The sequence below is a fragment of the Catharus ustulatus genome, chromosome W, assembly GCF_009819885.2.
Source record: "Catharus ustulatus isolate bCatUst1 chromosome W, bCatUst1.pri.v2, whole genome shotgun sequence".
Lineage (NCBI taxonomy): Eukaryota > Metazoa > Chordata > Aves > Passeriformes > Turdidae > Catharus > Catharus ustulatus.
The window spans coordinates 12,044,010-12,057,617 of NC_046261.2; the positions used below are offsets into that span (position 1 = coordinate 12,044,010).

The 13,608-nt window shown below is 46.1% G+C and overlaps 3 protein-coding genes across 5 annotated transcripts in view; 2 read left to right on the forward strand and 1 right to left on the reverse strand.

Moving 5' to 3' along the window:
- The window catches only part of LOC117005023 (ubiquitin-associated protein 1-like), a 111,147-nt gene extending 102,927 nt beyond the window's left edge, over positions 1–8,220 (reverse strand). The window contains exon 1 of the mRNA XM_033076243.1: positions 8,178–8,220. The gene's annotated coding sequence lies outside the window, so the exon portion shown is untranslated. The remainder of the gene's footprint in view (positions 1–8,177) is intronic.
- On the forward strand, positions 943–10,359 carry LOC117005056. Its single transcript, XM_033076284.1, is given in 6 exon segments — positions 943–1,373; positions 1,753–3,120; positions 3,122–3,230; positions 7,869–8,261; positions 9,671–9,678; positions 10,134–10,359. Coding segments are annotated over 6 exon segments (2,535 nt in total).
- A 17-nt stretch (positions 10,360–10,376) lies between these two features.
- The window catches only part of LOC117005024 (DDB1- and CUL4-associated factor 12-like), a 76,990-nt gene continuing 73,758 nt past the window's right edge, over positions 10,377–13,608 (forward strand). For 2 of the 3 annotated variants that reach the window (XM_033076246.1, XM_033076245.1), the window contains exons 1-2: positions 10,377–10,627; positions 11,361–11,615. In XM_033076246.1, coding sequence (XP_032932137.1) covers positions 10,556–10,627; positions 11,361–11,615 — 327 coding nt within the window. In that variant the 5' untranslated portion in view covers positions 10,377–10,555. The remainder of the gene's footprint in view (positions 10,628–11,360; positions 11,616–13,608) is intronic. The other variant, XM_033076247.1, reaches the window with a different exon arrangement.

Genomic DNA, 13,608 nt, shown 5'->3' on the forward strand with positions numbered 1-13,608 from the left:
AGACTGGTGGAGTTCAACCCTCCCATCTTTGAGGGAGGTCCAACAAGAGTCAGAGGACTCCCAAACTTCCCACTGTCAGGCAACAGAAGGGCACCTGGTGGATGAAGGGGAGTGGAAATGGGTCCCTGCTTGGGGAGGTAATAATAAAAATTCCTCCCAACCCCCACCCCCTAGCCAGGTGACACTTCAGAATAGGTATGAGGTCCTGGATCTGGAGAGTCAGCTAGATGATTCAGAAGAAAATTATCTGCCCACTGAGCCTCCCCATTATGATTCATCTGTCAGAGATCACCACCACTTACATAAAAAAAAAAGAAGGGTAGTAGTAGTGGGTGACTCCCTTCTGGGGGGAACAGAGGGCCCCATATGTCGACCAGACCCATCCCACAGGGAGGTCTGCTGCCTCCCTGGGGCCAAGGTAAGGGACGTCACTGAGAGACTCCCCAGACTGGTCCATCCCTCTGATTATTACCCACTGCTTATACTCCAGGTTGGCAGTGATGAGATTGAAAAGAAGAATGTTAGAGCAATTAAAAGGGACTTTAGGGCACTGGGTAAAGTGGTTGATAGGACAGGAGCACAGGTAGTCTTTTCCTCAGTCCCCTTGGTGACTGAGATTAACTGTGGAAGGAATAGGAGAAGTCATATCATTAACGAGTGGCTCAAGGGTTGGTGTCATCGGCAAAATTTCGGATTTTTTGATCTTGGGGCAACTTTCATGGCACCTGCCCTGCTGGAACCAGATGGGATCCAACTCTTAGTTAAGGGCAAAAGGTTTTTAGCTCATGAATTGGCAGACCTTGTTGAGAGGGCTTTAAACTAGGTTTGAGGGGGGAAGGGGGTGCAGCTGGGCTCTCTGGAAGCAGGCCCAAGGGTGGTAAGCCTGACTTAGGGGTGAAATCAGTAGCCCAGCTGAGGTGCATGTATACCAATACACGCAGCATGGGTAATAAACAAGAAGAGCTGGAAGCCATGGTGCAACAGCAGAGCTATGATGTAGTTGCCATTGTAGAAACATGGTGGGACGACTCATACAACTGGAGCACTGCAGCGGATGGCTACAAGCTCTTCAGAAGAGACAGGAAAGGGAGAAGAGGTGGAGGCATGGCCCTTTATATTAGGGAGGTTTTTGATGCTATAGGTATTGCAATGAATGACAATGAAGTTCAATGCCTGTGGGTAAAAATTAAGGGCAAGGCTAACAAGGTTGGCACCCTACTGGGAGTCTGTTATCGTCCATCCAACCAGGAAGAAGAGGTGAACAACTTATTCTATAAGCAACTAGATAATATTTCAGGATCATCAGCCATTGTTCTTGTAGGGGACTTCAACTTGCCAGACATCTGCTGGGAACTTAATACAGCTGAAAAAAGGTAGTCCAGGAAGATTTTAGAGTGTGTGGAGGACAACTTTTTGACGCAGCTAGTGGGTGAGCCCACAAGGGGAATGGCTATGTTAGATCTGCTCTTTGCAAATAGAGATGGACTGGTGGGAGATGTGGTGGTTGGAGGTTGCTTGGGGCATAGTGATCATGAAATTATAGAGTTCTCGATATTTGGTGAAATCAGGAGGAATATCAATAAGACTTTTACACTGGATTTCCGGAGGGCAGACTTTGACCTTTTCAGGAGACTTATTCAGAGAGTTCCTTGGGAAACAGCCCTTAAAAACAAAGGAGTTCAGGAAAGGTGGGCGTGCTTCAAAACAGAGATCTTGAGGGTACAAGAGCAAATTGTCCCTGTGTGCCGAAAGGCGAGTCAATGAGGCAAATGTCCAGCCTGGCTGGGCAAGGAGGATTTGGAGGAACTTAGGAATAAAAAGAGGATGTATCATCTTTGGAAGGAGGGTCGGGTCTCTCAAGAAGTATTTAAGGGAGCTGCTAGAGCATGTAGGAAAAAAGTTAAGAGAGGTCAAAGCTCTGTTTGAACTAAAAATGGTGACTTCTGTAAAAGACAATAAGAAATGTTTCTACAAATATGTTAATGGTAAAAGGAAGAGTAGGTCCAGACTTTGTTACTTACTGGATGAGGGAGGAAAATTAGTAACTGCAGATGAGAAGGCAGAAGTGCTTAATGCCTTCTTTGCCTCAGTCTTTAATGGGAAGACAGCTTGTCCTCAGGACAATTGTCCTCCTGGGATGGTAGATGATGTCAAGGAGCAGAATGGTCTCCCTGTTATCCAGGAGGAGGCAGTCAGAAAACTGCTGAGAAGCCTAGATGTTCATAAATCTATGGGCCCAGATGGGATCTATCCCAGGGTGATGAGGGAGCTGGCAGATGAGCTTGTGAAACCTCTCTTCATCATTTATCAACAGTCCTGGCTCACTGGTGAGGTACCAGATGACTGGAAGTTGGTCAGTGTGACACTGATTCATAAAAAGGGTGGGAACGAGGATCCTGGTAACTATAGGCCAGTTAGCCTGACCTCAGTACCAGGTAAGATTATGGAACAGTTCATAATGCGTGGCATCACACAGCACTTACAGGATGGTCAGAGTATCAGACCCAGCCAGCATGGGTTTAGGAGGGGTAGGTCATGTTTGACCAACCTGGTCTTTTATAACCAAGTGACCTGCCTGGTGGATGCAGGAAAGGCTGTGGATGTTGTGTACTTGGATTTCAGCAAGGTCTTTGACACTGTCTCCCACAGCATACTCCTGGAAAAGTTGGCAGCCCGTGGTTTGGACAGGAACACTCTTTGCTGGGTTAGGAACTGGCTGGATCGCCGAGCCCAGAGAGTGGTGGTGAACGGTGCTGCATCCAGCTGGCGGCCAGTCACCAGAGGTGTCCCTCAGGGGTCTGTGCTGGGGCCTGTTCTGTTCAATATTTTTGTTGATGACATGGATGAGGGTATTGAGTCCTTCATTAGTAAATTTGCAGATGACACTAAGCTGGGAGCATGTGTTGATCTGTTGGAAGGCAGGAGGGCTCTGCAGAGAGACCTGGACTAGTTGGATGGATGGGCAGAATCCAATAGGATGAAGTTTAACAAGTCCAAGTGCCGAGTCCTGCATTTTGGCCACAACAACCCCCTGCAGCATTATAGGTTGGGGACGGTGTGGCTAGACAGTGCCCAGGCAGAAAGGGACCTGGGGGTACTGGTTGACAGTCGACTGAACATGCCAGCAGTGTGCCCAGGTGGCCAAGAAGGCCAACGGCATCCTGGCCTCTATCAGAAATAGAGCGGCCATCAGGACCAGGGAGGTCATTCTTCCCCTCTACTCGGCACTGGTGAGGCCACATCTTGAGTACTGTGTCCAGTTCTGGGCCCCTCAGTTTAGGAAGGACGTTGAGATGCTTGAGCACATCCAAAGAAGGGCAACAAGGCTGGTGAGGGGTTTGGAACACAAACCCTATGAGGAACGGTTGAGGGAGCTGGGGTCATTTAGCCTGGAGAAAAGGAGACTCAGGGGTGACCTTATCACTCTACAACTTCCTGAAAGGTGGTTGTAGTCAGGTGGAGATTGGTCTTTTTCACCAGGCAGCAACTGAAAGAACGAGAGGACACAATCTCAAGCTGCACCAGGGCAGATACAGGTTGGATATCAGGAAAAAGTTTTTCACGCAAAGAGTGATAAAGTACTGGAATGGTCTGCCCAGGGAGGTGGTGGAGTCAGCATCCCTGGATGTGTTTAAGAAAAGACTGGATGTGGCACTTGGTGTCATGACTCTAGTGAAGATGTTAGGGCATGGGTTGGACTTGATGATCTTGAAGGTCTCTTCCACCCTAGTCATTCTGTGATTCTTTCTCCACTGACTCTGGCGTCTGCAGAGTTGTTCCTCTCACATGTTCTCACCCCACTCTTCTTTGTCTGCAATTACAACTGCACAATCATTTTTTTTCTTTCTTCTTAAATATGTTATCACAGAGGTGTCACCACAATTTCTAATTAGCCCAGCCATGGTCAGCAGCACGTCTGTCTTTGGAGCCACCAGGGATTGGCTCTGCCAGACATGAAGGAAGCTTCTGGCAGTTTCTCACAGAAGCCACCCCTGCAGCACCCCACCCCCCCCCACTACCAAAGCTTGGCCATGCAAACCCAATAAATTTCCACAGTTTATATACTGAGCACGATGTTTTAAGGAATGGAACATCACTGTGGCCAGCTCAGCTGTCCCAGCTGTGCTCTCTCCCAGCTCTTTGCGCAGCTCCACCCTGGCAGAGCATGAGACACTGAAAAGCCCTTGACTCAGTGTGTTATCAGCATTACTCCCATACTGAATCCAAAGCACAGCACTGTACCAGCTACTAAGAAAAAAAGAACTCTGTCCCAGCTGAAACCAGGATGGGGTGGTAAACTAGATCATTTTCCCCTCCTTGAAATACAATAGCAGCAAGACAGACATTTGCATGATAAACCATGCCAGAAAATATAATTATACTGTGCAATTCCTACATTCTAGGGGAAAGAAAGGGAGAAAATATAATCTAGCACTCTGTTGGGGGTTGGGGGAGTTTTTACTCTTTCCCTCAGTGGAGAAATTTTTCCCATTATCATGCTAAGAAAGCTGGTTGGGCACCTCCATCAGTTTTTAATTGCTCAAGACAAAAGGGAGGGATAGGGGTGGATGGTTGTGAGTTGCTTTGCCCTTCTGGGAGGAAATTCTCTCTTGCTGGCCGAATGGCCTGAACGCAGAGGAGAGAGGTTTTTTTTCTCCGCGATGGGACTGGGCCCTGTACTCCGGCACTGCTACAGCCTCCTGCTTCTGAGAACAGTGCTGAGAACCGGGACACAAATGGTGAGCGGGGTTTTTTTCCTTCACCCTTCTCCCACCTGGGACAGCCCTGCCGCTGCCGCCTCTGCCTGCCTGCTCCTGCAGCTGCTGCGACCGAGAGAAGGTTGCCCTGGTCCACCAGAACCATGTGGAGAAGAGTGTCTGTGACTGGAAAAGGGGACTGAGACTGAGTTTCGTTCCGTTTTATCACTGATTTTTCATAGCTGATGTTGTTCTTGTTTGTCTTGTAGATATATCAGTAAAGAACTGTTATTCCTAAACCTGTACTTTTTTGCCTGAGAGTCCCTTAATTTCCAAATTATAGTAAACTGGGAGGGAGGGGATTTTCACTCTCGATTTTGGGAAAAGCTCCTGCCTTTTTTCCTGGCAATACTGTCCTCTAAACCAAGACACACTCTTACCACTAGTGAGGGCTATAATAATCTCACAATGCAGTAATGAAACAAGTCCTAAATTTGATGAGCAGAGTAACTGCTTTTAACTACTATTTTCCTATATCTTAAGTCTTGAATAGTAAATGCCTGCCAGTTCTGAGAGCTTAAAATAATCAGATGGAAAGCATCTAGTAATTATGAACAATTTAGTTACTTTGACTTAATTAGCATAAGAATTCATACTACTATGAATGAGTCAAATATTTAACAATGCTTGAACAATTTACAGAGTGTTTATAAACTAGGAATTGAGTTTCAATTTAGAGTTCAGAATTGATGAAACAAATCAAGTTCAACAAAAAAAAAGCACAATCTATGTCTAGATTAAGCATGCTGCTAACACTTAACATAGCATAACATATGCATACTCTTATAAATCCAACCTCACAAACTCAGGGAACAAACTTCACCAGTCATTTCAGTCATGACTTCATCTGGTGGTAGCCTAGAGATGCCAAATGGTGCAAGCACAAACATATACACTAGGAAAGGGCTTAAATCAAATCTTTCACATAATCTAGTAGATAGTTATGAATGCCGATCTTCAGCTACATAAACCAGACTAACCAGAAGCTCATAACTCTTTATGAGCTTCCATGAAAACATCTACCAATAGCTAAATAGTTTAAGTATATTCAGATAATCTTCCAGCTGAAGAACTGACTGCTTCTTGTATAGGACTCATGTTCTTCTGATATGCCCACTTAAAATGTTACTCTGGTGTAAGAACTTCCGACACAAAATGTAGTTGAGAAAACATGAGTTCAGAATTTCCATTTTGACTCAGTTAAAAACTGTAGCTAAACTAAAGCAACACTGGCATTTTTAACCAATCTGCTTTCCCTTTCAGAAAAGATTTAAACCAAAGTCAGAGAAATTATTTTCTGATTCCCCTTTTAAATACTTCCATGTTTCAAGTACATTGCAAGCTTAAAGGATTCCAAAAAAGGCCTTATAGCCTTACAAAGAAGGGAAAACAAACACAACCCCCCCCCCACAATTATCAAGTCTGGACATAGAAGCTGTTCTTTCAAATTTTCCCAACCACGGGAAAGAGAGTATTTCTTAACATTAAAGAAAATGCCTTCCCTATGCAAGTAAGGATTTTGAATAAATCTGATCATTTAAAAGAGGGAAAAATCCCAGTGTTCAGTGATCTGATTTGCATAGATCAATTTTGAATAGATAGTCATGCCTTTAGGCATCCTTGTAAAATGACACCTGAAGCTTTGGAATTTATAATTGAAAAGACTGAGAGTTATTATGTTAGAAACAAAATGCCAGAGAAGTCTGGATAGCAGTTTTTTCTAATAAGTAAAACTAAATTTCTCACAGATTAATTTATCAAAATATTCAACCCAGCACCAATTGCAAAATATGAGAACAGTATGATGTCAAAAACTTATGATAAAGACTGGAAATTGACAACAATATTGAATGTCCTGAATTATCAATCCCTAAAGTTTGTGGAAACAACACAAAATCATAAGTTTATACAATTAAAAAGGAGAACTACTAAGATGATAACTTCTGTGGCATTATAGCATTTTTGCCTCAAGCACCAGCCAAAACAGCTCTGGCTGTCAGTGTGACAGAATTAGATGTAGTCTGCTGGATTGGTCCTGAAACCTGACTCCTATTCTGTTAGAGATTTTTGTCTCTAGGATAAGTACCAGGCACTGCAAAACACCATGTAAACAATGGAGATGGAACTCTTCCACGTGGTTTTGATGATTTTTTATCATTACGTTTTTATCCATCAACATAAACTATACAGTAAGTCTCCCACCTAATCAGTGTACTCCTACAGTAGTCTGAAAACTGAAGCTTAATTCACTAAACAAACATTTATTCAATCGCATGTCTTTTACCTAAGATTCCCTTGGTTTTTCCTTTGAAGTTTCAAGTAGTATAATAATGATGATGAAAAAGAGAAAGGGGAATAAAACCCAAGAGAAACAAGTGCTGCACAGTTCAATTATTCACCACCTGCTGACCCTTGTCCAGCTGGTCCCTGAGCAGTGATTGGTGGCTCCCAGCCAACTCCCCCAGTTTATATACTGGGCATGACATTCTATGGCATGGAATATCACTTTGGCCAGTTCAGGTCAGCTGTCCCAGCCATGCTCCCTCCCAGCTCCTTGTGCACCTGCCCACTGGCAGACCCTGAGACGCTAAAAAGCCCTTGACTCAGGGTAAGCACCACTTAGCAACAACCAAAACATCAGTGTGTTATCAGCATTATTATCATACTGAATCCAAAACACAGCACTGTAACAGCTACTGAGAAGAAACTTAACTCTATCCCAGCTGAAACCAGGGCAGTTTAAATTACCCAATTGCAATGGTGATCTAAAGTATCACTGACACTTTTGAATCACAGCTCTGCATGTACAAAAACCTGAAGTCAGTACAATTGTGGTACTGCATCGTAACACCATCCTGGCACACGGCCTTGAAGAAATCGGTCCAAGTTTGATATGCTGTTACCACACATACCATCTCAGTCTCATTCCCTTCCCCATAGCTAGTACAGCACCTCCATTAAAGGGTACCATCAAAAGCAATACCGAGAGGCCGTGAAGGCGGAGCAAGGCCATGAAGTAACGCAGCGCTCACAGGCTCGGTCCCCTCCACAGCCGGGGGAACAGCCCCCAAACATGCGAACCCCGGACCCGAGAGGCCAGCGGCCTTGCAGCCGCCCCGCCGGCACGTCACATCAGCTGAATCACGGTGGAAGCGCGGATGGTTCCTCACGGCAGAAAAGGAGAAGCGGCAGCGACGTTTAACCCGGCAGCGAGGCGGAGGGCCCGAGGAGCGGCCGGCTGCGCCCCCCACCCAGACCAGCATCTGCATTCCCATTCCCTACCGGCCCTCTCGTTACCTGCGCGGCACCTGGCGGTTCTGGCTGTCCCCGCGGTCACTGCCCACCACCCGCCGGTACGAAACGCGCACCGTATCACCACCCCCAGCCCCTCAACCAGGAGAGGCCATATTGTCTACCTACCCTCCACCTCGCCTTCCCAACGACACACTGACGTCACGCCGCGAGGTCACCTACTCCCGCCGAGCCAATCAGGAAGTGCTCACGGTGACATCACCTCAACGGAAAAGAGGTGGAGCGAGGATACTTTCATTTCCTTCTGCCCAGAGGGGAGGTGTCTGGGTCTGTCTCTGCCCGTCCCGGCTGCGGGCCTGTTCTCGGCTCCGGCCCTGCCCGGGGGCTCCTCTAGCACTTTCTGCCCTCTCCTAGCTGGGCACAGCGACTGACTCCGGGATGGATGAAGGTGGCGAGCCGGGCCCAAAGGGGGTATTTCGCCCCATACGTCTTAGTCTCTTCCCTTAGCAGAGATGGCTGCCTCAACCCCTGCCCTTGGTCCTCTCACGAGGGGCTGTGTGTCCGCCCGGCACAGCTGAGGAGGGACTCCTGCTGGATGCCCCGGAGCATAGCACTTTCCCCCAAGAGCAGCTTTGGCAGCAGGTTTTCAGTCTTTTGAGAGGGCCTTGGTACAAAATTAAGGTGTTTTGTCCAAAATTCAGGTGGTAGCTATGTGTGTAAGGGAGGATGTAGAGAGGAGCATTATTAATGATAATTCACGACTGAAAACAGCTAAAAACTATTACCCCTTGGGCGTTTTATCCTCAGGAGAAGCTGGAAAGCCTGATAGGTTCTTTTCTAGGATTTTTTTTGTTTTTCAATTTGGCTTTTCGCAGCACCCTTGTCTTTGAGGTTTGTTAGGTGAAAAGACACCAAAAAAAGGCATAAAAGAAATGCCATCTTTTTCAGGAAAATAGTACGTTTACTGATTTTGTGTGACTTGAGACACCAGAGGGTTTCAAGCTGACTTTCTTTTCAGTCTGCCTGTATATCACACGGGTTTTTTTTCTGTCTTCCTTTTTCTTTTTTCTACAATGTTACTCATTGGTGATCATTTGGTTTGGGTTACTCTTAATTTTTGCCTCTATAAGCATAGGAAAAAGTTTGTTAGCCATGTGAACATAAGGAAAAGGACACATCCATCCACATCAGTTTTAAGGCAGCATAATCATACAAATATTTGTATATCCTTTATTTCCCCTATAATAAGGGAGTTTCTTGGTGGAGAAGAGTACCTCAAAGCTTGACTAAGCACCTCATTGTGCAGTGAGCTCTTGTATTCACTCAGAGAAACCAGATGATAAAGCCGAGCTAGTTAAAAGGGTCTCTGACGGAAACCTGGGATGAAGTTTTGTAAAGTGAAGCCAGTGACAGGCATTATTTCCTCTGGTCTAGCGATGGCAGGGGAGGAGGAGGTGTTTTATGCTTGTTGTATGGAAAATCATGCTATGAAAAGCCAGTGTCCATAAAGGATACAGAGGAGTGCTTCAACTTTATTCGAATAAAGGGAGAGTGTCCACTGGGGCACACGGCTGCGGGGTTTTCTCTCTTGAGGTTTTGGAGGGCGCAGCCTCCTTTTATCCTAAACTCCCAGCTGCGTGTTGCCCTCTTCCTTTCCCCAGTGGCTGAGGTACTAGAAAAATACAGTCTTCCCAAACTGCCTACCACATATGCCTTCTTGAACCTACTATTTATCCCAAAGTTCAGAAGTTCAGCCTTGTGCAGACCCCATTTGTCTGTTTCAGGAGCCAAGCTGTCTGGCCCTGTATCTAACCTGCTGCCCAAAGTCAGTAGAGGCATTCAGACCCATTTTAAAAAATACTAACACCCCCACCTTCACCCATAGAATTGATAAAGGCATTAGCACACATCTTTTCTATCACTGGGGTCAGATTTTCCTACAGGAGAGATGTAGAATTTCATTATAGATTGTGCATGTTACAATCAACATATGCTCACAGGCTGTCTCTCAGTAAAAGATCATTATTCTGGTTTGGGCTGGGGTAGAATTAATCTGCTACACAGTAGCTGGAAACTGTGTTGATTATACAGGGCCTCTCCTATGCTTAAATTGACGGGGCCCAGGGAGGCCCTCAGCGAGCGCCGCCGATCCGTGCAGGGTAGCGGGGAACGGACAAGTGGCGAAGTCGGGAAGCTTCGCTCCCAGATCCGCTGGGGCCGCCGCCAGGGGGCGTCGCCCCGCCCCCGACTGGGCTACGCTGCCTGGCAGCCGCAGAGGGTGGGCCAGCTCGCCGCCCTCCCTCCTCCGGTTGCTAGGAAACGAGACTCGGGCGGGGTGGGACTGTCGTAAAAACATCTCGGAGAAAATGTCGTGAAGCGCAGTCAGTAGGGTCTGTGACGAAGAGAGTGACACGGCCTGGCTTCCCGCACTTATTTGCCCCGTACCCCGGTGGCCACCCCTCCCTCTTGCTCCATGTGGGGCCCAGATTGGGCTCTCGGCTCCTTCTCCTCCTTCTCCTCCTTCTCTTCCTTCTCCTCCTTCTCCTATGGCCCGGAAAACAGTTAGCAGGAAGCGGAAAGCGGCGACGGCTGCCGCCGGGGGGCTCCAGGGGGAGCAGGTAGGCTGACGGGCGGGAACGGGTGTATGAGGGCAGAAGCCCACATGCCGGTGCCTGGGGTGACCCTGACTGGGGGTTGCTGTGTCCCGGTGCCCGGTTAAGGTAGGGGAAAACGGCGGGGTCTTTCGGTGCCTGGGGAAGGTGTCCTGGGGGGGAGATGGTGGGGAGGAGTAGTCCCGGCTCCGGTGGCTGTCGGTGCGATACAGCAGGCAGCTTCCCCCCGTCCCTGCTCCCTGCCCCGGTGGCCTCGGGAGCTCTCTGTTCGGCCCGTAACAGCCGAGTCCCCGCCGCCCCAGAGCTGAGCGTTACTGCGAGGTGACCCCAGGCCGGGCCGCTGGAGGCCGATGAACGGCGCGGTCAGTATCACATGGCCCCCGCGGTGTCACCTCCAAACCTGCTGAGCTCACGCCGGGAGGCTGTCGGGGCTGCTTTTCCGTTTAAAGTGCTTCTTGGCTTCCTCTTGTTTCTATAAGCTTTTGGTGTCCCAGCGGTGCCGAGCCGGAGTGGATTGTTTTCACTATTATGGCAATGTTACTTCTTTAGCAAATATTTATGTTTAATTTTATGTTGCTGAAGGCTTTATCACAATTTCTGAGTTAATCTTCATGTATGGTAGTATATAGGTAGTTTGGAAGGCTTCAGTATTTTGCTCAGAATATCTTTGAATATAGAAGGCTTGTGTCTTAAGTTTGTTCTAGTTGCTTTATCTAAGTTTAATGCTTCTTTTCCACAGTATGGGTGGGATCACTCAGTTCACAAAAGGAAAAGACTCCCCCGGGTGAAAAGGTCTGTGGTGTACTACCTGAAAGGTAGAGAGGTCAGGATGCAGAATGAGTCCAGCTATCACCACTTGTTGCATGGATATGCAGCCCAGCAGCTTCCCAACCTCTTAAAGGAGAGAGAATTTCACCTTGGAATCCTTAATAAAGTATTTGCCTCCCAGTGGCTGAACCACCGGCAAGTGGTGTGTGGGACAAAATGCAACACAGTAAGTGCCACCTATCTTTTGCTTCTCACTGTTAATTATTCTACCCCTAAATTACACTTACCATAACTGAAGTATGTAGATAGCCAAGGAATATATTAGGAAATAATTAGGTGTGGATTCTAATTTGTGCACAATAATTTTGAATGAAGGCAATTCTTAATGATCACCCATTCTCATCTGAAAACATGGCACTATGTGTATGGTGTGAAACCTGACCATGAGGCCTATACCTCATGCAGCATGTCTAATCCACATAGAGCGATTTACATCTATTTGCAGGATGGCAAACAACAGTAGGGTTCGATCTTTCTTCCTGTCCTGCAAATGTAAAGTTAATAAATTATGCTAGCTTTGCTAAATGGTAGCTAACATGCCTGGCAAAACTTGCTAGTAAGACTCTATTGTGCTCAGTCTTTTACCATTTGTTTTTATGTATGGTTCTGTGCTGCTGACTTGGCTCTGGAGCATGTCTCTTATGACAAGAGACTGTGAGAGCTTGGCCTGTTTAGTATAGAGAAGACTGACAGGGGATCTCAATGCATATAAATATCTCAAAGACAGATGCCAAGAGGATGGTGCCAGACTTTTCAGTGATGCCCAGTGACAGGATGTGGAGCAATGGCCATAAACTAAAACACAAGACGTTTCACCTCAACATGAGGAAGAACTTTACATTGAGGGTAGCAGAGCACTGGAACAGGCTGCCCAGGGAGGGCATGGAGTCTCTCTCTCTGGAGACATTCAAGACCCACCTGGACATGTTCCTGTGTCACCTGCTCTGGATGGCTGTGCCTTAGCAGGGGGTTGGACTGGATGATCTCCAGAGGTTCCTTCCAACCCTAATGATTCTGTGATTCTCTGACTTGAAAAAGTTGCTACAAAACTAAAAACTATGGTTAAACTCCAGATATTCTTCAGAGTAGCTAGAAATGTTCCAAGCTGAAAAAAAATATTTTCAGATCTTCAGGATTATCCTTTGCTTTTCCAGTTTTTAATTTTTTTCCACTCTAAATCAGTTTTCAGTGTTTAAATATCTTCCTTTGCTTATGTACCTTTACATGCTTTAGCAAAATTTGAAATCTCTAGACTCTGTCAAGTTTCAGATTTCACATTTCCAAAGCATCCCTTTATAGGAAAATAATAAATAATGTCCTATGTGATTAAGAAATGGAGGAGATCATACTTCTTAGGTAATGCTCTCTCTGCTGGAGTTAGCAGCCCAACTTCATTGGCTGAGGTTTCAATGTGATATGAAATTCTAATTGAATTAGTGCAAAATCCCAAACCTGTTTTTTGCAGGTTGCTTAGTGCCACAGAAATGAATTGAGCATTGTAGAGAATGTATAGATCAAGCAGCTCTAAAACGTCTAAGTATATCACTAGGCGTGATTGTTTCTTTGTCTCAAGATTTTTTTTTGTTTTTTTTTTTTTTGCAAAAACCACACTCAATGATCTGACCTGCAAGGGGCAGTATTTTTTGATTTCATTTGTTTTGTTTTGTGTTTTCATTTCAGATGTTCTGTTATTATTCATAGTTACATAGCAGGAAGTTTTCATGCAGTAGCTCTTAAGAAGCAAGGCCTAGCTGTATCAACAAAACAGTTTTTTAACAGGAATTAAGTCTGAAATAGACTCTCTGCCTTCAGTTTCCATGTGAGTTCATTGCCTTGGTCTGAAGAGTATTTGGTTTTCTCTGAACTGCATGAGATACCCATGTCTGTCTTCAGAGTCTGGTAGCTCCTGTGCCAAGTATAGTGTGGGTGGTAGAGATGCCCTTTAGCAGGTGAAGTCTCTTACTTCTCCATCCTTTGTCATCTGTCAACATGTGCTCTCAACCTCCTGAAATTACAGTAATTTCACAGCCATAAAGCACACTGGATTATAAGGCGCACCTCCGGGAGTCGGCAAATTTAGCAACTTTGTACATTATATAAGGCACACCGGACTATAAGGCGCACTATTTTTTTGCAGTGAGGATCCATGCCGTGAGCAA